General features: G+C 42.1%; 1 protein-coding gene across 2 annotated transcripts in view; it reads left to right on the top strand.

The window, feature by feature from the left end:
- The window catches only part of LOC143933042 (uncharacterized), a 218,499-nt gene that overhangs the window by 106,661 nt on the left and 88,274 nt on the right, over positions 1–23,564 (top strand). For both annotated transcript variants that reach the window (XM_077455984.1, XM_077455995.1), the window contains exon 3: positions 10,391–10,464. In XM_077455984.1, coding sequence (XP_077312110.1) covers positions 10,399–10,464 — 66 coding nt within the window. In that variant the 5' untranslated portion in view covers positions 10,391–10,398. The remainder of the gene's footprint in view (positions 1–10,390; positions 10,465–23,564) is intronic.

The following is a 23,564-nucleotide window of genomic DNA, read 5'->3' as shown; positions in this document are numbered from 1 at the left end:
AAGACAGAAGTTGTCAGACAAACCTAATTTCTTTTTATGAGGTAGTAAGTAAAACCTTGGACAGAGGGGTGGCGGTGGACGTGGTATACTTGGATTTTGCAAAAGCGTTCGATACAGTTCCGCACACACGGCTCATGTGTAAGGTAAAGTCTACACGTTTGGAATTATCAATTTGTAAATGGATAGAAAACTGGCTAAAAGACAGAATTCAGAGAGTAGTGGTTAATTATTCTTACTCTGAATGGTCTAAGGTTATCAGTGGTGTACCCCAAGGTTCAGTGCTGGGACCCTTACTTTTTAATATCTTTATAAATGATATTGGGTCTGGGATCAAAAGTAACATTTCTGTCTTTGCAGATGACACCGAGTTATGCAGTGGAATAACGTCCTTACAGGATGTCTCCAATTTACAAGCCGAACTCAATGCTCTAATTGGGCGACTATGTGGCAGATGAGGTTTAATGTTGATAAATGTAAAGTTATGCACTTGGGGGCTAAGAATATGCATGCATCATACATGCTAGGGGGAGTACAACTGGGGGAATCCATAGTGGAGAAGGATCTGGGGGTTTTGGTAGATCATAAGCTCAATAATAGCATGCAATGTCAAGCTGCGTTTTCCAAAGCGAGCAAAGTCCTTTCTTGTATTAAGAGAGGTATGGACTCCAGAGAGAGATATCATTTTGCCCCTGTTCAAATCATTAGTAAGACCTCATCTGGAATATGCCGTTCAGTTTTGGGCACCAGTTCTCAAAAAGGATATCGGGGAACTGGAGAAAGTGCAGAGAAGGGCAACCAAACTGATGAGGCATGGAGGAACTCAGCTATGAGGAAAGATTAGGGGAACTGAATTTATTCTCTCTTGATAAGAGGAGATTAAGGGGGATATGATCAACCTGTACAAATATATAAGGGGTCCATATAGTGAACTTGGTGTTGAGTTATTCACTTTACAGTCAACAAAGAGGACAAGGGGCAATCTTTACGTCTAGAGGAAAAGAGATTTCATCTCCAAATATGGAAAGGTTTCTTCATAGTAAGAGCTGTGAAAATGTGGAATAGACTCCCTGCAGAGGTGGATCTGGCCAGCTCAGTGGATTGCTTTAAGAAGGGCCTGAATTATTTCCTAAGTGTACATAATATAACTGGGTACTAACATTTATAGGTAAAGTTGATCCGGGGAAAATCCGATTGCCTCTCCCCTTAGCAAATTGGATCATGCTCTGTTGGGGTTTTTTGCCTTCCTCTGGATCAACTGTGGGTATAGAATTGGGTATATGGGATTGTATGATATTATTATGAATTTTTTTTTTTTTTTTTTTGTGGTTGAACTTGATGGACATGTGTCTTTTTTCAACCTGACTAACTATGTAACTATGTAACATGCAGAGTTCATTGCACACACTTAAAGTGAACTCAAACTGTTATTGCTGACCTCTCCTACTGAAGTTACAAATTTCCTGGCTGTAATGATCAATGGTTTCAGTATTTTTAAGTAACTTGCGAAGAACAAATTATAGATAAGGCAGTCTGACTTCACTTTTTCTTGACCAGTTTCAGTTTTGACCAGTGGCTTAGAAAGTGTTAAAGTCAGAAACAGGCAGGCAATTATCTTTTTCAAAAAGAAGTTGGCAATAGTAGCAAAAAATAAAATAAAAATCAAGCAATGGAACAACTATGGCTCTTTTCAGAGATGAAGTTTCTTAGTAGGACAGTCTGAAATAAATTTGGGCGTTCGCGGCTTCTATTCAGAACGCGGAAAGAATGAGCTTACGGGAAACAAGAAGTACCTTAAGGGGAGGGCCACCCTGAAAAACAAAAAAATTTTAAAAATTACAAAAAATCTAAAAAAAAAAAAATGAAAAAAAATTTTTTTTTTTACTTACCAGAAATGCCTGTTGCTAGGCACTTTATCCTAATCTTCCTCTTCCTCCTCCGCGGAGATCTTCTGTCTTCTCTCTTCGTCGCGGCGTCTTCTGGGTAATGAGTCGCGCTGTGTTCTGGGAACTGTGTGTTCCAGAACACAGCGCGTCCCATTCAGAAAGCGCTGCGGGACTCGCGCATGCGCAGTAGGAAACGGGCAGTGAAGCCGTAAGGCTCCGCTGCCTGTTTCCCTTACAAGGGATGACGGCGCCGGGACCCGAGAGCCGAGGGACGGGTCGGCCTCGGGCGGCCGACATCGCGGGCGCCCTGGACAGGTGAGTGTGTTTATTAAGTCAGCAGCTGCAGTGTTTGCAGCTGCTGACTTTTTTTTTTTTTTTTTTTATAACCGGCCCTCCGCTTTACATCAGTAGATCTTCTGTGCATCAGTTGAGTCACGAAGAGCTGATGACGCAGAGTTTTAATTTTTTTATTTTTATATATTTTAGTTACTTATATAGCGCCGTCAATTTATGCAGTGTTTTACACATACATATTGTACATCCACATCAGATTTGTTCACTGAAAATTGCAGGTAAAAAAGTACCATACAGAGGAAATATCAACATGTTTTTGAGCATCAGTAGAGTCGCAGAGAACTGATGAAGCTGTTTTTTTTTTTAAATGAAAATTGCTAGTAAAAAAAGTCAAAGCAAAGGGATAATGTATGGAAAGTGTTTTCATACCGCTGTATGCAATGACTTGACTGACTGCAGAATGATCAGCATCACAGCTGAAAAATGAACTGCTCCATCCCCGATTGTGGAAAATGCTTTGATGTGAACAAGCCCTCGGCCAAGATGTGCAGTTTTTTTCAGTTCTAAATTGATTTGCAGACTTTTGTGTAGTTCATCCCATATAGTTGTCTTTGTGATGGTGAATAATTAGTCTTGATGTGTATATAAAACCTTTACTTTGTATATGTTAGTACAGTTCAGGATTTTCTAGACAGATTTATGTGGTTTTACAGCTCTTTGTGAATCACTGGATGTGGATCATGTCATCATGGGAACTTTGTCCTGCACATTAAGCACAAAGTAGATGAAAGTCATCGCACGAGGCCTCCCTCCCCTTCTAGTCTCCATAAATGGCCGTCACATTGGAAATCGTCCCACACACATTTCTGTCCACTGAATCACACTGTCCACTTCCCGGACCTCTTATAAGCCATCTGAATAAAGGAGATACAGAAATCCACTAATGCAGTAAATACTGCTTCATGCATTGATTTCTTTTTTTTTTTTTTTTACTACATAAGGATGTGTTCAGGGGACCAATAAAAATAGTAGTTTGAGCAGCCCCTGACTATCATTTTAAATGTACTGTACTAAACTGTATCAATATGCACAAATGCTAAATCTAAGCTTTTTTCATTTTGCATACAGTGGGAAAGGTTAGAGCTTCTGTCAGGTTTTTATTGCCCTCTGTGTCCCTTTTTGAAGAAGTTCCCCCTTGTTTTCAAGACAGGGAGTGATGCATAATGTCTTGAATGGGCACACAGGCAAAACGCAGAAGCATATTTTAGCTTTAGGGTCAGAATTAGTGTGCAAGCATGAGAGTGCCATAGAGAGATGGCAGCACTGAACCAGGCACATGGATCGCGGGAGTTTGCCAGAGCCAGGAATAAGGTATTATACCTGTTCCATGCACCCCTAGACACTGGCCCCTTGACCAGGGGCCCTGCTGCAAGGGTAAATTTTGTATAATTCCTAAAGTTCAGCTTTCGGTACACAATAAAAAGTAGATTTTGTTAACAACAGAAAAAAAGAATATGGCAGCTACTTAGTCGGTTTAAAACCATCATTGGCAGCATACAATACAAATTTTCTTGCATTTGGCCCTACTAGCAAGTAAACGGGGCTTATCTAGTCTGTTTCTAATTAAAAAACAAAACAAACAAAAACACAGAGCTCTCTGTTGCTTATATTTTCAAATATATATCTGAATGCAGCATAGTGCCTCTGTATTGTGCAGTCCTTCTCTATTTGGCTGGGCTGTGCCATACTAGGGGTATTTTTTTATTAGGTTTTGATAATTAATATAATACAGTAAATGTGTTTTAGTTTGACGTTCCTATCGGCTAGCTTTGAGACTTTTTCTGCGCCCTCGGTTTGCAAAAGCAGCGTTTAATGGGCTGAGTTATTTATGCATGTGGTTGAAGGGAGGAAAGAAGCCTAGCAACAAGGCTGTGTGTGCAGAGTTTGGAGACGGCCCCTCCTAGAATAAATCAAGGCATCTCCTAACAGTGCATAGGACCATGTCTGCTAAGCTGTTTCCACTTAAAAACCAGAAGTGACTTCAGGACAGTGACCTGGCTTGTGGCTGTACAGGTCAGCTCTGTAAGAATACAAAGTGACTTCTTAATAGAAGAAATATACATGGAGCCACAGAGTTGTTGGGTCACGCCAATAAAGAACTTATATGACCCTAGAAAAGTAATACATTTAAGGGGTTAAAGTTTTGGAGCCGGACTCACTTAAACATAAAATTAAAGTCTGTTTGTGCCTGAGGTTTTTGGATTCCTTGCTGTGATGGATTACAGATCAGGAAGAAATAAGCTAACTTGGGAAATATCCAAACCACTGTGTATATTATACATTCATACATAGCTTTTCACAAGCAGTAGCTCTCTGTTGGCACCCATTCAAAGCACAGGCCAGCCATGATGTCATCCTTTGGAGATCTGGTTTGTCAGAGTCTCACCTAGTTTTAAGCTGCTCTTTGTGTTTATCATCTTAAGGATAGGCCTGCATGGTTTCATGGAACTTTTGTGACACTTTACTACATCGTGTATAGCCTTGAGCAATGCCATGGCACACCTTGTAAAACTTGTGTGGTTATATCATTAATTGGATTGGTTAAATTCAGATTCAGAATACTTGATTAATATACATACAAGATTGGTAAAGCTATGGCATCCTGTGCAGAACATAACCACCATCATCCCTAGCGTCGACCAGGCGGAGATAGAGTTGGGTGTCCTATATACTGTAGAAGAGTGGGAGGATTTTACCCCTCTTTGGAAAGGTTTGGTCCATTGATAGCATAGAGAAAATCAGATCTTTTAATTCCCTAATGGTTTAATAATAAACACCTAGGGGTTGATTTACTAAAACTGGTAATTGAAAATGTAGTGCAGCTCTGCATATAAACCAATCACCTTCCAGATAATTTTTTCAAAGCTTAATTGAACAAGCTGAAGTTGGAAGCTGATTGGCTACCATACACAGCTGCACTCGAGTTTGCACTCTGCAGTTTTTAGTAAATCAACCCGACAGAATCCCTTTTGTCAGAATAGGATCAGGTGTGAAGATTTTAATACATAAGGGCCATTTATGAAAACCAGAGAAAAGAAAATTAGAATAATCAGAATACTTATTATATGTTATTTCTGTAGTTTCCATTGCTGGATTCCTTTGAATCCAGAGGATCAAGCAAACTCAGGTAACTTCTACAAAATAATTATGAAATTCATAATTTACTTCCGAATGTGCAACATTGTTGCTCTATGAGGGGAATATACGTTTTTAAAGTTGGCTTTCCATGCAGGATTTATTTTTTTCTATGGTTCGTTTTTACCGCGATTTTGTACAGGTCAAGAGGTCACCAATGTAAAAAGCAGAAAAACACCCAAATCTGCCTAAACAAAGAGCTCCAGAACTTGTTTGAGCTTCGGGCGTTTTGGAGCTCCTGGCTTCCCGGCATTTTGGAGTGGAGATGTGAACGATCTCCATAGAGAATAATAGATTTTTTCCCTTCCAGTGTTTTCAGGCTACAACCTACAAAACGCTCAGGTACGAATGGGGCCTTAGGGTTGAACTAGGCTGATGAGTGAATCAATATTTCCATCTCATCTAAGTTATAGATGCCTGTAATTAAAGGCAATGCATACTGGTGTTAAATATTTTGTTTAATGGTGAGGAGTAACTATAACATTTTTTTTTTTTTTTTTTTTAATTCAGGTGTCTATTAAACAATGAATATGAATAATTGTTTTTCTTGTTACTTGTCAGCAGAATGGGATCTAGGCTTTTTATTAACATGCTATCCTTTATTGCTTTAATGAAAAAAGAATATAATAGTGTAAGCTGACAATTATACAGATGCAAGTAACGGCTCATACGCACTATAAGGAAATGGAGCGAACATTTTCATCCAAAGAATTTTCGTTTGATTTTCATATAGTGTGTACACAACTTTTGACAGCCGATTCTGACTTTTCGTACGAAAATTCCTGAAGGGACAAACACCAATGTTTTTCTCGTATGGGAACAGAATAAACTATTTTTATGTTAATGTGTACTGTTTTCGTGCGATTTTCATACGAGACGAATCAGAAAAGAAAGACTGTGCATGATCAGAAACAATAACCAACAAAAAAAAAGCCTTTGTTGTATGAGAATTTTCATTCATTGGTTCCAATTTGCTGTGAAACCAGGAAAATCGGACGAGCATTAGCATGATTTTCTTATAGTGTGTACCTCACTTAAATGAGTCGGAGCATTGACTTTGACTTCCTCCCTCTCGCTCCATGGTTGCTTTTGCTATAATACTCGCCTTCTCCCTGGCGTTGTCCTCAAAAGACACTTTGCTCTGCTACAGGTTGCCAGTCTTCCTCTACGTTGAATGAACTCCAGAATCATTCCTGTGAGTCTGCTGTGTGGTGGATTACAGAATGATGATATCAATATTAAATTAGAAACTTATGCTCGTTCTAGATAAATAAAAGTGAACTCTAGACAGATATCATATTAATTCTGTTTCCACAACATAACATTTATAGTTCATGCCCCTGGTGAGAGCCATATGTTTTCCCATACTCAGTAGAACATGGCTCATTGTTGGGTGTGCAGCCTCTAAAGTGAAGGTGGCCTTAGATGGATTGAACTGGCTAAGCAGGGACTAGCTGAATTTTGATCAGTGTGTCGCCTTCCCTGTTCGACAGAAATTGATCGCTGGATTGACTGTCAAATGAAAAAGTTGGAAAAGTTTTATTGATCAATGGCTGCAGCCAATCAGTGTGTTGAGACCGCACCAAGTCAGAATACAGTGTCTCGTGGGGGAGGCGGCAATCCTTTATTATCTTTTTAAATTTTAAGCAGATGTGACCAAGCATGATGATATCAATGACAATATCTTGTAAAAATGTTATTTGCCATATGTTGTAATGAACGCCCAAGGTTTTGAGGGCACATTAACCCATTTTTTGGTACATGCTTTGCTACTGTAATTTTTAAAGTATATGTAAATGTAATTTTTTTTGATGGGTAGAATTGGAAATGGTTAAAGCCTATTCATACAAAATAAAAAGCAAAACAAAATCAGCACAAAGGACATGACATTATTATTAATTTGATTGTGTCCCCTGTACTGCTGACTCCTTAAAATCCTCATTCTTGAACCCCACCACCATAATCTACCAATGTAGTGGGGGTTAATAGAACAGGTCCACCTATCATAGAAGCCATACTACAGGTTTTGTAAATGAGACATTATCTGTGAATAGAGGAGACAGACATTTTCATCATCTGCCCATCCACCATTCATAGATTTTTTTTTTTCATAGCAGCTGTTGTGCAACTTCTGTGAATGGAAGAACTGTGCAGAAAGGATGGGCATAGTTGGGCACATTTGGGAAGTGCCTGACAGAGTTCTCTCTATTATTAATCCCCACCGCAGCAAAAAATTGCAAACATTTTGGATCTCCTATCAAACTTTGTAAATATAGTCACCAGGAAAATATAGAGAGTGACTCTCCTTGGCATAAATACAGCGGGCAATAAAAGCCTGACAGCGCTTTGATAACCTCTCAGGTTTATTTTGCTGTCTCTGTCCCTGCTGGGGAGGATCACCTTCTTTATTTGTCCTGGTGACAGAATCTGATATGAGGTCCAAAATTTTACAGCTGTTGCCAGAACAGCAAAGAGGGTAAACCTAATGGTAACACCTATATTTTGTTATCAACTGTCTAAGAATGGCCATACATGTAGCGAGCGATTTGTGATTGATCTTGGTACGAATGATTTCAAAGAAGAAATTCATCATTGACAAAAATATAAAATTGCAAAACGCACATAGTATTGTTCCACACTTTTAAATAAAAAAAAATATATCAATTGAAAATTATCTTGATCAATCATATATGTAAACAATAGATTAAAAATCATAATTTAATCGATCAATATTAGACTCAGTTCTCCAACACACTTGGATATTTGTTCCAGCAATTAATAGTGGCTGCCAAAATTCCACCACATTTCATAAAACATAAACAGGGCAGAGTCAAAATAAGTGTAGAGCTCTCCAAATCGATTAAACAGGAGGTCTCTGGTATACAATTTTGATTCTATCTAATTATATTTGTTGCTTTAAATGGTCGCATAAATGGTCAGTATAAGTGTGGCCACCATATGAGGTGATTAATCCCAACTTTGGAGAGATTTCTTCTCACTTCCTGTTGTGTTTCTGGGACAGGGAGTGAAAGGGTGTGAACAGTTTTGTCTTTAGATATACTATACTTAAATAAATACATTTTATACTGTAAAAATAAAAGCCCCTCTTTGGGAAAATATCACACCTTTTGACATTTTGAAGGTTAGCCCAAAAAGGAGCTTTTACATGATGCAAAATAAATGGTCAATAAGGGGAGATTTTATTTTTGATGTACTAAAACTCACCTTTTACATTGACTCCTAAAGAAGAAATGAACTTTGGAAGCTGCACCCAAAATAAAGCAGACAGAGGACAATGATGGTGCATTACCATATGTTGTGGTGTGCTACAACACACATGCAATGAAACTGTGTTCTTTAGTGTGCTGAGGTACCATTCAAAATGAGTGGCACTGCAGAGCAAAGGTGTTTAAAGCAATATTAAAGACCAAACTAAAAATGTATTATATTGCAGCTTACAAATTCTTAGATGTGGTGGCTGCATTGCTTTTCATTTTTAGGCCTGGTGTTCAAGCCAGTAAGGCCCTGTTCACATCTGGGCTTAGTGAAACATGCTTACAGTGGCATTATTTCTTAATAGCACCCCAAATGCAGGGACACGCATCTTGTTGCGCATAAAACTCACAAAAATGTGTGTTGCAAAACGCGGCTTAGCTTTGTGCCAAAATTTGATACATGAGTTTCTTTGCCATGTTTCTGGAGTGGAGGGAAGCACAATCTAAATGAATGGTGCTGCTACAAAAAATGTGCAAAAAAACTCAACACGGGAGCATTGCTCAGATGTGAACAGCACCTAAGTTATTTTTTAACTTCCTTTTATAGACTTCCTTTCAAGCTGTCAAGCAAAAGTGGCAGTTAGAGAGTTAAGACAAATCATTTAACATTGAGAGGGGTGTTTACATTGGTCAGCTTTTATACATTTAAAAAAAAAAACATTATTCCATAAGGAAAAAAAGGAAAGCTGTTGCTGTAACTGCCTAAAAGTCCTAGTAGGAGTTTGGCTTTAATCTGTTAGGAAGCCCACAAAATGAATCCAGTTTTTTCGCTCAGAACGCTAGAACAGAATAAATTTATTCAATTTCCCTATCTGCACATACCTGGTGTAGATGGGGGAATCCTCCACTCTGAGCTATTTTATTCTGAAGCAGGGAGACTTCCCTGCCATCAGAATACACTGATAAATGTTGCAGGCCAAAGCCTAGACAGGGTGGTTGTACAGAAGTCGATCTACAGATCATCTCCTGTATAACCACAGTACCCTTACAAGAGTCAAATATTCGGACAGTTGCTGCTGAACCAGCTTAAAGTCAAGTCCATCTAAATCTGTTACATAGCTCCCAACTGTCCCTGATTTGGAGGGACTTTCCCTGACTCGGAGCAATGTCCCTCTGTCCCTCATTCCTCTTCATATGTCCCTCATTTTGGTCTGATCTATATAGATGTATATAAAATGCACTTTTTATCTATCAAAAAGTGTTTCCCGGTGCTAAACCTTTCATCTGATTTCTGAATGGCTGCATTTGTAAATTCGAAAAGCCAATATAAAGGAATAGTAGTGGTAAAAAAAATTACTTGTGGGTTTAACCAATCTTGTTTTTTTTTGTACATTTCATCTTTAAGGGGGCGTGGCAAGGGGTGTGTCCTATACTTTTGCTGATAGGTGTCCCTCATTCCCATCTCAAAAAGTTGGAAGGTATGCTGTTAGTGCACCCAACACTACCCTCTCCCCAGACTGACAATGCTGCTGCCCAAGGGTGTTGCTGGCCGAATCACCAGGTATAATAAAGGAAAAAAACTTAACAGAAAACAAACACAGAAACACAGCCATCATACTTTGGGTTTAGTTGTGTTTTAAGCCCCAAGTGTATTTTTCAGTGGGTGCCTGATTTTTATTTTTTCTGATCACTTTACAAAAAAAAAATCTTTTGATGGTTTCGTGTTCTGTTCTCATACCTTTTCCATGCTGAAATTTTTAGCTATATTGCTTTTATTTATTTTATTTTTTTGTGCATTATTAGACTCTGACATGAAGAAAGACATTGAAACTATAATAGCCCAAGAAAGAGCAGAAATCATCAACAAATATGAGAAGGTATGTGTTAGAATATAAAGAAAAGTAACATATATGTTATTGATATTAATAGTAATCCTATTATAAATTCTATAATAACTGTTGGCTTCTAAAGGTTGAAAGAGCGCTTCATAAAATGTACCAAAGTGCAGTACATTTTATAAAAGAACTTTACAAACCCTTTTTTTCATATATGCTAAACGAAAAAGGGGCAGTCCACCTAAAAGTGAGAACACTATCAACATGCTAATGAAGTTTTATTAAAACCTTCTTACTTTCAATAGAAGAGGCCTCCTTAAAATGGGTCACGCTCAAAACAGTCTTCTTGGTGGCCATATCCACAGCTAGACGCATTAGCGAGCTTCAGGCACTTTCCATTAAAGAGCCTTTTTTTTGCAAATTTTTCAAGACCGGCTGGTGCTATGCACAGACCCAGGATTTTTGCCTAAAGTAGTGACAAAATTCCATAGAACTCAGGAAATTATTTTGCCTTCATTCTGTGAGTCCCCCACCAATCCAAAGGAAGTAGAATTCCATCAACTGGATGTGAGAACCTGTGTCTTACAGTAGCTGGAGAAGTCGAAAAGCATTAGGAAATCCAATGCGCTATTTATTTTACATGGGGGTAAAAAATTGGGGTCCAAAGCTTCAAAAAACAAAATTGAAAAATGTATTAAACAAGCTATTGTGGAAGCTTACAAAATTATGAAAATGTAATGTCCTTTTTCCCTCATGGCTCACTCCACACGGGCACTATCAGTCCTGGGTAGAGCAAGCTGGAGCGACACCATAACAAATCGTTCGAGCAGCAACATGGTGACACTACTTGACTTGAAGCATTATAGATTGTACCTCTACTCGGCGCAAGAACAAGCGTTTGGGAGAAAAGCCCTCCAAGTGGTAGTTCTCCCCCTCCCCCCCCCCCCCCAAAATCTGGTAAGTTCTCGTTGATCCTCTCTAGTGCTGTCCTGGAAGAAAACTAGAGTTAGACTTACCGGTATCTCTTTTTATAGGAGTTGTCCAGGTCAGCAGGGAATCCCTCCCTATATGCTGTTATAATGTTGGAGAAGTGTTTTTGTTTCAGAAGCCGTTTTGGGGAAGTTCCTGGGTAAATACTGAGGGAGAAGGGACAGGAACCGCCCTTTAAAGATTTGATGTTGTGTTTCCTGCCTCTGGAGGTGGAGCCTATCTCTCTAGTGCCGTCCTGGACGACTCTTAGAAACAGAGTTACCAGTAGGTCTAATGCCCTGTACACACGATCGGACTATGCGGCGGACCAGAGTGTGGGTTGCGGCTGACTTTTTTTTTTCCTGGACTTAGAAAGACGTTTTGACTCAAAATTGACAATCCGGCCGCCTGTGTGCTAGTCCACGGGACTTTTGAAATGAACGGACTTGCCCGCACACGGAGAAAAGTCAGTTCATTTTGAATGCAGTTCCAGGTAGACGGGACTAGTGAAGGAGGTCAATGTCACTGCCTCCATTGGTGAGATTGACACGTCGCTGGTCCTGTCACCTGGTATGGACTTAAAGGGGAAGACCTACGCCGAAAAAACGGCGTGGGGGTCCCCCCAATGTCCTTATCCGAGCACGCAGCCCGGCCGGTCAGGAAAGAGGGTGGGGACGAGTGAGCGCCCCTCCTGAGCGCACCAGGCCGCATGCCCTCAACATGGGGGGGTGCTTGTCTCCATGTTGATGAGAACAAGGGCCTCTTCCCGACAACCCTGACTGTTGGTTGTCGGGGTCTGTGGGCGAGGGGCTTATCAGAATCCGGGAGCCCCCTTTAATAAGGGGGCCCCCAGATATCGGCCCCCCACCCTATGTGAATGAGTATGGGGTACAATGTACCCCTACCCATTCACCTGGTGAAAAAAGTGTAAAAAAAACACAACACAAGGTTTTAAAATAATTTATTGCACAGCTCCGGTGGTCTTCTGTCTTTGGGTGTCTTCTCGCCAGACTCCTCCGCTATCTTCTTCTAGCTCTTTTACTAGCGGAGAAGCCCGGCTTTCTTCTTTGCCGCTGCCATCCGTCCGGGGGTCTCCCGACTTCAGGGGTCTTGTCCCCCTCTTTGGTACTTCTTGCCAGGCCTCTGATTTCTTCCTATAGCTCTTTTACTAGCGGTGGCCCGGTCTTCTTTCGCTGCCGCCTCTTCTTCCGACTTCGGGGGTCTTGTCCCCCTCTTCAGTTCTTCTTGTCGGCCTCCGCTTTCTTCTTCCAGCTCTTTTACTAGCAGTGGCCCGGTCTTCTGTCGTTGCCGTACGCGGCATAACTCTGGTTTTTACAAGTGCACATTATAGAAGGATTTGTTTTGTTTGGATTTCATGTCATGTCGGAAGTAAGGATGAGCCGGAAGTGGTCGGTCTTGTAAACTAGCACTCGAAATGCAGAATTAACATTCGTGAGGTGGCAAATTATGAAATCTCAAAATGCAGCGCACATTCTCTTCTTTAATGGGATAATAACGAAGCTGCTTTGCTGGTGATACTGATGGAGTTATTGCAAACACATTTTCAAAGGCTTTTTTGTTCTAGTGATATCAAGAATAATATTATTATGCTTGTTGTTTTTTGTTTTTTGGTGCAAATTACCACAACACCATTATGCTGTCTTTTTTAAGATCAACGATACAACTATGTTGGTGTCCCTTGTTAATTTTACACTGTATTTTTTAAAATGTAACTGCCTACTCTCAAACTGTCATTTGAAGTTAAACACATAGCCAAGTATTATTCTCCACATTTTTTTTTATTATGCATTAAAAAAAGAAAACAAATACAGTTAGACATGCTATCTGCCACCAGAACTTAACCAAAAAGTGCATTCTATGCATCCAAAAATATAGAAAATTGACCAAATCAAATCCTTATTCAACCAAAAAATTAAATAAAAGCCTCATGCATGTGTCCTGTTTTTTAATATAGGAGGCCAACGATGCCAAGAGTTGGTGAAAGCAGGGGTCCATCATCCAGAGATGATTCCAGAAATCATCTGGATTATTCTCCTGGAGCTCCCGCAGCAAAGGCATATGACATAATTGGTCATCATTAATAAAGCAACCAATTTTTTGTCCAAGAAATTGGACATAATTCCAAAAGATATATTTGGCACAAAATCAAACACTGCCCATCACCAAAAGGACACCATATCCACAGTAAAGCATGGTGGTGGCAGCATTATGCTTTGTGGCTGTTTTTCTTCAGCTGGAACAGGGACTTTAGTCAAGGTAGAGGGAATTATGAACAGTTCCAAATGCCAGTCAATATTGGCACAAAACCTTCAGGCCTCTGCTAGAAAGCTGAACATGCAGAGGAAATTCATCTTTCAGCATGACAACGACCCAAAGCATACATCCAAATCAACAAAGGAATGGCTTCACCAGAAGAAGATTTTAGTTTTGGAATGGCCCAGACCTGAATCCGATTGAAAATCTGTGGGGTGATCTGAAGATGGCTGGGTACAGGAGATGTCCTCACAATCTGACAGATTTGGAATGTTTTTGCAAAGAGGAGTGGTGCAAATATTGCCAAGTCAAGATGAGCCATGCTGATAGACTCATACCCAAAAAGACTGAGTGCTGTAATAAAATCATAAGGTGCTTCAACAAAGTATTGGTTTAAGAGTGTGCACACTTATGCAACCATATGTTTGTTTTTTATTTTTACTTCCCAACTAAAAGATTTCAGCTTATTGTTCAACTTGTATGGTTTATAGGTCACATTAAAGGTGGGGAACGTTCTGAAATTATTTATCTTTGTCTCATATTTTTTTTTACAGAAATCACAGAAACCTGTCATTTTAACAGGTATGGTAGGTGTATGTGTATATATACACAGTATCTCACAAAAGTGAGTACACCCCACACCTTTTTGTAAATATTTTATTATATCTTTTCATTTGACAACACGGAAGAAATGACACTTTGCTACAATGTAAAGTGGTGAGTGTACAACTTGTAAAACTGTGTTAATTTTCTGTCTCCTCAAAATAACGCAACACACAGCTATGAATGTCTAAACCGCTGGCAACAAAAGTGTTAGGACCTGGGACCTCTGGTGTGTCTGGCAGTGACTCTGCTTGCCGAGCCACCTGGATCGTTGGACAGCTCCTTGGACAATTCCTTGAATGATCTTGTCTTGAATCTTGTTTGCCTTGAACTTTGAACCCTTTGCTCCTCCCATGAACTTCCTGATTTAAGCCATGTCTCTGCACTTCCTGATTGCCAGAATATTGTGCCTTCACCAGCCAATATCTTGCTCCTGTTTCTCCTGCTGCCGGCCGTATCTTCGCTACCATTCATTACCGACATTGGGCTTGTTCCTCGACTATGCTTCTGCTGAATCCCAACCTGCAACTATTTGTTACTGACTTTTGGCTTGTTTCGCAACTACGCTTCTGCTTGATCCCTACCTGCTATATCTGCTACCGGATCCCGGCTTGCTCACCTCCTGGTGGGGCTATCCTGAGGACCGCGACCTGGCACTAACATGCAGTAAAGCCCGTCTCCACCATCAGGAGCTCTGGTGAATACCGGTTAGTGCTTAGACCCCGCACCTCAGATGAACCCGTGTCATCAGCCAGGGTGACCTGTGTGAATACCTGCTCTGCTAGTGGCCTCTGAGCCTGACTCCAGACCGTGACAAAAAGTGAGTACACCCCTAAGTGTAAAAGTCCAAATTAGGGCCAAAGTGTCAATATTTTGTGTAGCCACCGTTATTTTCCAGCACTGCCTTAACCCTCTTTGGCATGGAGTTCACCAGAGCTTCACAGGTTTCCACTGGAGTCCTCTTCCACTCTTCCATGATGACATCATGGAGCTGGTGGATGTTGGAGACTTTGCGCTCCTCCACCTCCTGTTTGAGGATGCCCAACAGAGGCTCAATAAGGTTTAGATCTGGAGACATGCTTGGCCAGTCCATTACCTTTAGCCTCAGCTTCTTTGGCAAGGCAGTGGTCATCTTGGAGGTGTGTTTGGGGGTCATTATCATGTTGGAATACTGCTCTGCGGCCCAGTCTCTGAAGGGAAGGGATCATGCTCTGCTTCAGTATGTCACAGTACATGTTGACATTTATGGTTCCCTCAATGAACTGTAGCTCCCCAGTACCAGGAAGCAGTCATGCAGCTCCAGACCATGACACTCCCACCACCATGCTTGACTGTAGGCAAGACACACTTGTCTTTGTACTCCTCACCTGGTTGCCTCCACATACTCTTGACACCATCTGAACCGAATAAGTTTATCTTGGTCTCATCAGACCACAGGACATGGTTCCAGTAATCCATGTCCTTAGTCTGCTTGTCTTCAGCAAACTGTTTGCGGGCTTTCTTGTGCATCATCTTTAGAAGAGGCTTCCTTCTGGGATGACAGCCGTGCAGACCAATTTGATGCAGTGTGCGGCGTATGGTCTGAGCACTGACAGACTGACCCCCCACCCCCTTCAACCTCTGCAGCAATGCTGGCAGCACTCATATGTCTATTTCCCAAGAACAACCTGTTCTGAGTGGAACTTGTCCTGTTAAACCGCAGTATGGTCTTGCCCACACTGCTGCAGCTCAGTTTCAAGATCTTCTTATTGCCTAGGCCATCTTTATTTGGAGCAACAATTCTTTTCTTTTCTTTTATTTTTATTTTTTTCAGATTCTCTGAGAGTTCTTTGCCATGAGGTGCCGTGTTGAAATTCTAGTGACCAGTATGAGAGAGTGAGAACTATAACACCAAATTTACCACACCTCCTCCCCATTTACACTCGAGACCTTGTAACACTAACGAGTCACATGACACCGGGTAGGCAAAATGGCTAATTGGGCCCAATTTGGACATTTTCACTTAGGGGTGTACTAACTTTTGTTTCTAGCGGTTTGGACATTAATGGGAGTATGTTGAGTTATTTTGAGGGTGCAGCTAATTTACACTGTTATACAAGCTGTACACTCACTACTTTATATTATATTAAAGTGTAATTTCTTGTTGTCACATGAAAAGATATAATAAAATATTTACAAAAATGTGGGGGGTGTACTCACTTTTGTGAGATACTGTATTATAAATCCAGTCTGCCAGTAAGTGGCGATGCTAGTGATGCAAGCATTGCAAAAAGAGGGGAAAGGGATTTCAAATTAAAGAGGACAAGCCCATCTTTAACCCCTTCGTATAGGTGGGTCTGAATAGATTGACAAGCGAAAACTGGGCCAAGCTAACTACCCTTAGTCCAAACAATGTGTGTTCTCAACTTAGAAGGACTTAGAAGCTGAGTTAGTATGTATTGCAGAGACATAGAGTATTTTTTATTTCATTTTTTGCCCTGGCATACACTTTAAAGCATTTGTAACGTCTATACATATTTTTTACCTTAATGCAGTCCCTGGGAGCGGGACTGAGACAACACCGCTCAGGATCGAGCCCGCAGTAGTGCCACAATAGGAAGTCACTTCCTATGGTGACACACCAAGAAGAGTTGGGGTTAGGAGGGCTGGCGATGTAAAGGCGCTGCAATTCCATTGTGCAGAGCAGGCAAGTATAACGTTTGTAATTTTAAAGGAAAAAAAAATTGACTTTACAAACACTTTAAGTTGATCTTTCTAAATATATTCACTTTATGTAGTGTGTTGCTTTTTCAAGCTGGTTTGTGGATAAAATAGATTCCTATTGTAGCAAAGTCCCGGGGCCCCTGAAGCCCAATGGTGACCTCCAGAGTTAAGGACTGCTGACATCCTTCAGTGTAGAGTGGGTTACAAGGCATGGTGGGTGTAATGCAAGATGAACAGGTGGGTGCCAGACACTTATTGAATGCAGAGATATATTGTCTCTTAAACAGAACTGTGGGAGAGAGGATTAGGGCCAGGAAACCCTTAGGTAGATGCAGTGTTAATTGGCAGTCCCCGAGACTTCAATAGGTAGACGGCTATACAGGTGAAGGTCTCCAGCCGGAAACCACTTCTGTATAAGTAGGACCACTGTCTCCTATGGCAACAATCTTGTAGCTGTTAATAACGGTAAATGTATTCAACTTTCTGCAACACGAACAGTTCTCTTTATCCCACATTCACTCACTGTGGGTCTTCACGCAACCAGCTCCCAGTGTCTCTCACTAGACTTCAAATCCACTAGCCACTGGATGCCCTGAGCTCTTTTGTTGTAGCACTCGGTGTCTTCCTCAAGTGTCACCCCCAATTCACTGCTGAGTCCCTGCCTTGGTACTCTCAGATACTCATCAAGCATCACCCCTGCTGACACTTTAGGTCCCTGGCTTGGCACTCCACAAGCGTCACCTCTGCTGTCCGGCTGGGTCCCTGACTTGGCACTTGCTGATGTTTTCCCACTTCTGCGAGAAGTCTGCTCTGGTACTGGCCTCAGCTTACTCACTGTGGTCTTCAGTAGCAAGGTGAATGGTCCCTTTGTAGTGACAGGTTAGGCAATATGACACACGTCCACCCAGACAGCTGCACAGGTGGCACGGAACCCCGATCACTTCCTTCCAAATAAATAGGCTCTCCCAGCAGGCCAAGGGACCCAAGAAAATCCCTGTCCATTGACTAGATACCCCATTCATTCCTAATCTGTTCTTGCAATGCCCTTGACTTATCTATTGTCACCAGATAACTGGCCATCTAGTGACAGAAGAGAGTAGTGCAGCAATTCCAGAATTGAGGAGAAATCATTTGACCTCCTATCAATTGGCCAAGGCAACTATCACTTGGCAAATACATTTAATAGCATCTCTGCCTAAACATCAGGGTGCTACATCATGCAGAGAGCTCAGCACCATTTGCCATGTATATTTTAAATTTATGGTGAAGAAGCAGAAAAAAGGGAAGGGCATAAGGCACATGTCCAGGACAGCACTAGAGAGATAAGGCTCCACCTCCGGAGGCAGGAAACAAATCATCAGACTTTTAAAGGGCGGCATCAGTCCCTTCTCCTTTTTCTTCAGTCTTTGTGTTTCCTCCACCGGAGGAGGAGGCTGGATTGGAGTTCTCCTTCCCCTGAAACTGGGAGAGCCCATGACAGAAGGGGAAGGAGGTCTACGTACCTGTGGTCAGGTTGGCAGACATCTGTGGTCCCCTGGTCAGGCTGAGAGCAGTTGCGAACCGGCATAGTCTTCCTTGGTAGCCTGGGGAGGGCTGGTGTTCCCCGCTTGACGATCGGATTCAGATTTGGCGTGGGTCAGGTGGGGGGTGGGCACAGGTAGTGAGTTCCAGCCTGTGGAACGCAGGAGAAGGGCGGGGACTCCCGGCGAACCACTTCCGGTCCCGGTCACACATCGAGCATGGATGACGGAACCAGGGCGGCTTTTTTTTAAAACTCCAGCCACAAAACACGTGGTACACCTCAGGAAAACCTCCAGGCAGTCAGGCAACTTCCAAACGGATAGATGCAGCGTATTGTGGCAGTGGAGCCAAACCAGCTCAGGTAGGCAAACACAGGGGTGTCTTGTACCTACGGGGCTGGGGAATGATGGACTAATCGATGCAGAGGCATTTAGAAATTGTCCATTTTTATGTCCCCTTCCCCCCTTTTTTTTTTTTTTTTTTTTTAACAGGATCCGGACTAGCGTGTCTTGCGAATCCTGTTAGTGGCTGGTGGGGTGCACATAGGTGTTTGGTGAAGGCATCCTATTTTGCTAAGGTTACACTGATATTAGCTTGTCTATGTCTCCCTTCATTTTTCTTCTCTCCTTCTCTTGTCTTAGCCTCTGCCCAAAGAACCAGAGAGGTCAGGGGGGAAGAAGAAATGTCCATCGTGTATGAACAAATTTAAAGAAGGATGGGTTAAACCCCTCTGTAAACCCTGTATAGATAAATTGGTCTACAAGGAGGCTACGGGGGCCTGTAAGGAACTATTTCTGGAGTACAGAAAGAAATGCAGTCCATCAAGACAATGCTAGCGAACCTTGAGACCCCAAAACCAGCCGGTGTCCCCCCTGCTTCTACCTCAGAGGAGGGTGATGAATCAGGGGAAGAGGAATTAGATTCTCTGGATGGCCTAAGTGAGACAGCATCATACAGAGATATTCAGATTATAGGGACAAGCTCTCCCAGATACAGGCTCTTGCTAGAGGAGGTTGATGCCTTATTGAGGGTTATTTATGAGATGCTCGAAATTGAGGAAGAGCAGGTCTCTCTGTCCTTACATGACCGGATGTATCAAACCCTAAAAGAATATTCAGCCGGGGTTTTCCCGGTTCACAGCGCACTGGTGGACTCTATTAAAAAAGAGTGGGTGGAACCAGAGAAAAAAATATTTTTTCCTAAAAGTATGAAGAGGAGATTTCCCTTCAGTGAAGATCCCACCTGCGTCTGGAACAAAGTACCTAAGGTAGACGCAGCTTTCTCCCAGTGCGCAAAATCAACGGACCTCGCGTTTGAGGACAAGGGTGCCCTCAAGGAACCCATGGACAAAAGGATGGAGGTGCTGTTAAAAAGGTCATGGGAAGTCGCCATGACCAATTTAAAGCCTGCTATGGCCACAACAATAGTGGTTCACAATCTGGAGGTCTGGCTGGAACAATTGCAAGGGCATTTAGAAAGCGGGACCTCTAGGAAGGAAATGTTGGATTCCCTTCCTGTGCTGCACAAAGCAGCAGGTTATATGGCAGATGCTTCTGCAGAGTTGGTCAAGCTTTCAGCAAGGACCGCTCCTCTTGTGAATTCATCTCGCAGGGCACTATGGCTATAATCCTGGTCAGGGGACCCAGCTTCAAAGGTGAGGTTATGTGGTATCCCCTTTGAAGGAGACCTGTTTGGGCAGGATCTAGAAAAGGTTCTGGATTGCACTGCGGATAAGAAGGCCTTCCCTGTTAAAACTAAGAAGGCACCAGGAAAAAGCTTTTTCCGTCCCCAAAGACAGGGACAGTCGCAAGGACAGACCACTAAGGGGTCAGCTCCTAAGAAACAGTGGACGGGGGGGAAAACGGAAAGGCAATTCTAAGAAAACCACTAAGTCCCAGTGACTTGGTTCCCGTGGGGGGGAAGACTGGGGCAGTTCCTCCCACAATGGGAAAGAATTACCCCAAATGCTTTTATCCTGAGGATAATCAGGGAGGGGTATCAAATATAATTCAAGCACACTCCGCCTACGAGGATGTGTGTGACCAAACCTCCTGAAGATCCTCAGAAGGCGACGGCCTTGCTGTCGCAAATTGGCGTAGACCAGAGGGTTCTAGTTCCAGTGCCAACACAGGAAGTAAACCATTGTTTCTACTCGCATGTGTTTGTAGTGAGAAAACCATCTGGCAAATTCCGGTTAATTTTGAATTTAAGGTTACTAAACGAATGGGTAACATACAAAAAATTCCAGATGGAAACAATTTTTACAGTAAGGTCAATCCTTCCACCAGATTGTTTCATGGCCTCCCTCGATCTGAGGGATGTCTACCTGCACGTCCCCATTCACGAGGACTCTCAAAAATATTTGAGAATAGCGATTCAGTGGTGAAGGCAGACCCGACACTTCCAGTTCAGGGCCCTGCCTTTTGGCCTATCATCCTTCCCCAGGATATTTACAAAAGTCCTGGCGGAAGCATTGGCTCCCCTGTGGTTGAAAGGAATAGCGGTTATACCGTACTTGGACGACCATTTATTCTTCGCCCCCTCAAAACTCCAACTTCGGGGAGACCTGAGGGTAGCCATGTCCTGTCTAAAAAGACTAGGGTGGTTAATAAATGAAGAAAAATCGCCCCTGATACCGACACAGGCCATACAGTATCTGGGTTTCCTGGTAGACTCGGTAACACAAAAAAATCTTCCTCACAGAGGAGAAAGCAGAAAAGGTGAAGGAGACTGCAATCTTTCTGCAAAACAATCGGGCAATTTCCCTCCGCTCAGCCATGTCGGGACTGGGTCTGTTAGTGGCAATCATTCCTGCGGTTCCTTGAGCAAGGGCCCACTTCAGGTGCCTGCAGGCCAACATCGTGAGCAGTTGGAAGCTTACAAATTTCTGAAAATGGAATGTCCTTTTTCCCCTCATGGCTCACTACACACAGGCACCATCTGCTCAGGAGCAGCAGATCGAGCTGGACCAACACCAGAACAAACCTCTCGAGCAGCAACATGGTCATGCTACTCAACTTTCATGAAGCATTATAGATGGGACCTTATCTCAGCACAAGACCAAGCGTTTGGGAGAAAAGTTCTTCAAGCGGTAGTCCCCCCCCCCCCCCCCCAATCTGGTAAGTTCTCGTTGATCCTCTCTAGTGCTGTCCTGGACAGACGACTAGCGAAAACCAGTTAGACTTACCAGTAACTCTGTTTCTGGGAGTCGTCCAGGACAGCAGGGATTCCCTCCCAATATGCTGTTATAATGTTGGACGAGTGTTTGTGTTGTTTCAGAAGCCGTTACGGGGAAGTTCTCAGTTAAAGACTGAGGGAAAAGGGACAGGAGCCGCCCTTTAAAGGTCTGATGATGTATTTCCTGCCTCCGGAAGGGGAGCCTTATTTCTCTAGTGCTGTCCTGGGCGACTAAGTAAGTCTAACTCTGGTTTTTGACATCACGTTGTTTGAGAAGCCAGAGGGGGTTTGAAGGAGCAGTATCCAATTAAAACAGATGACAAAACAAAAGGTGACATTCTAATATATCTTTGTTTTGTGAGAATTTTAAGATCTCAATATATTGTATAATGTCGTGTTACTTAACGGAATGCCCATCAACTCATTAAGCTCAGATGCAGACGCAGGCCCCTTTAACTCTATTTCCCACAACTACCTGGATATTCTCAGGGAAGATCTGTTTCTCTCTCCCCCTTCCCACAACAGTTAATCAGACGTGATGATAAGGTGGAGGTAGCTGGGCAAGTGATCTGCAGCCAGGTGAGATGCCCTTCACTATCAGAACAAGCAGCCTAATAGCACAGCTTTTCTTGAAAACTCAGCTACTGGGGGAACACCTCCCTGATTTCTACCATGATACTGCAGTTTGAGTAGAGTGTCTCTCCTGTTCTTCACCTGTGTCACCAGATCTACCTTTGATGTCCCTGTCTGTTTTTAGAGATTGTTATGCAGCCACATGTCACCCTGATTGAGCCACAGAGACATTGATGTGAAACATATATGTTTATGCAGATTATTAATCTATTTTGTATTATTCTGCAGTGTGTCCATGTTCATTGCCATCCTGAACATGTTTTGTATTATTGCTTCTAACTTTTCACCTTTTCCTTAAACTGCAAGATACAGTTACTTTGTGTCTGATCATTTGGTTGATTACTGAAAATGTGGGTAGGCGATGATCCAAAAGTAATTGAAGGCAAGGTGCCAATTAAGAGCCCTTGGGCAATCATGTGAGGATGCTCCTTAAAGAAACCTGGAATGAGAAAACCATGTTGGCTTGCATTAATGACCTCCTCCTAAAAAATCCGCTTGGATGTTGTGCTGACCTACTGGCCTCCATACTTTGAGTTGCTGACCTTGAATAATTATGAAACTAAAGTCAGAGACCCTTATGTTCATATTTGTTCCAGATTTCTGTAGAACCAAGGCAACTAACATGCATAGTCAGCAGCTGGAGCCTCTGTGCTTCTCTTATGACAAGATTCCTATTATATTATTGGAATACCAGTTTTTTGTGATATTCTAGACTTCATGCAGAGTAATTTAGCAACTTTTAATTGGAAGAAACCAAGTTTCAGGAACAAAATATACATAACTCTGTTAGCATGGAGATACTTTAAGAGGAACTGAACTCTAGAAGTCGGTGCCCAGAATTGCCTGTTGTCTCCCTGCAGATGATTTTTACCCATTACTGACTTACCATGCTTTGTTTTGCACAATGTCTCTGTATGGAGATGGCCATCTTGGTAGATGCAGGAATTCTCTTCTTCATGTCATAACATCCAGAACAGTGAACAGTGAGCAACTCCATAGTGATTATCAAATCTCACTCCAAATATCCTGAGACTAGGAATCATTTGCAGCGTTGACATTGAGCTTTGCACTGCATATCTCTTTATGGGTACTGTTTAGGTGCAATTAATATGGCAGTCTTAACTTCTCAGTTCAGTTCAACTTTAAAATCTCATTAAAAGAGTCTACAGTAGGCAAAGTGAAGTGGTCTGGCCTGCTTTCTTCATGGTATTCAAATACATGTTAGGAAAATGTCGACTATTATAATTGCATTACAAAATAAT

This window comes from Lithobates pipiens, unplaced genomic scaffold (genome assembly GCF_037356315.1).
Source record: "Lithobates pipiens isolate NorthernLeopardFrog02 unplaced genomic scaffold, aLitPip1_a1.2 Scaffold_10, whole genome shotgun sequence".
NCBI classification, from domain to species: Eukaryota; Metazoa; Chordata; class Amphibia; order Anura; family Ranidae; genus Lithobates; species Lithobates pipiens.
Note: the sequence above shows the minus strand (reverse complement) of the source record. Positions and strands in the feature narration are given on the sequence as shown.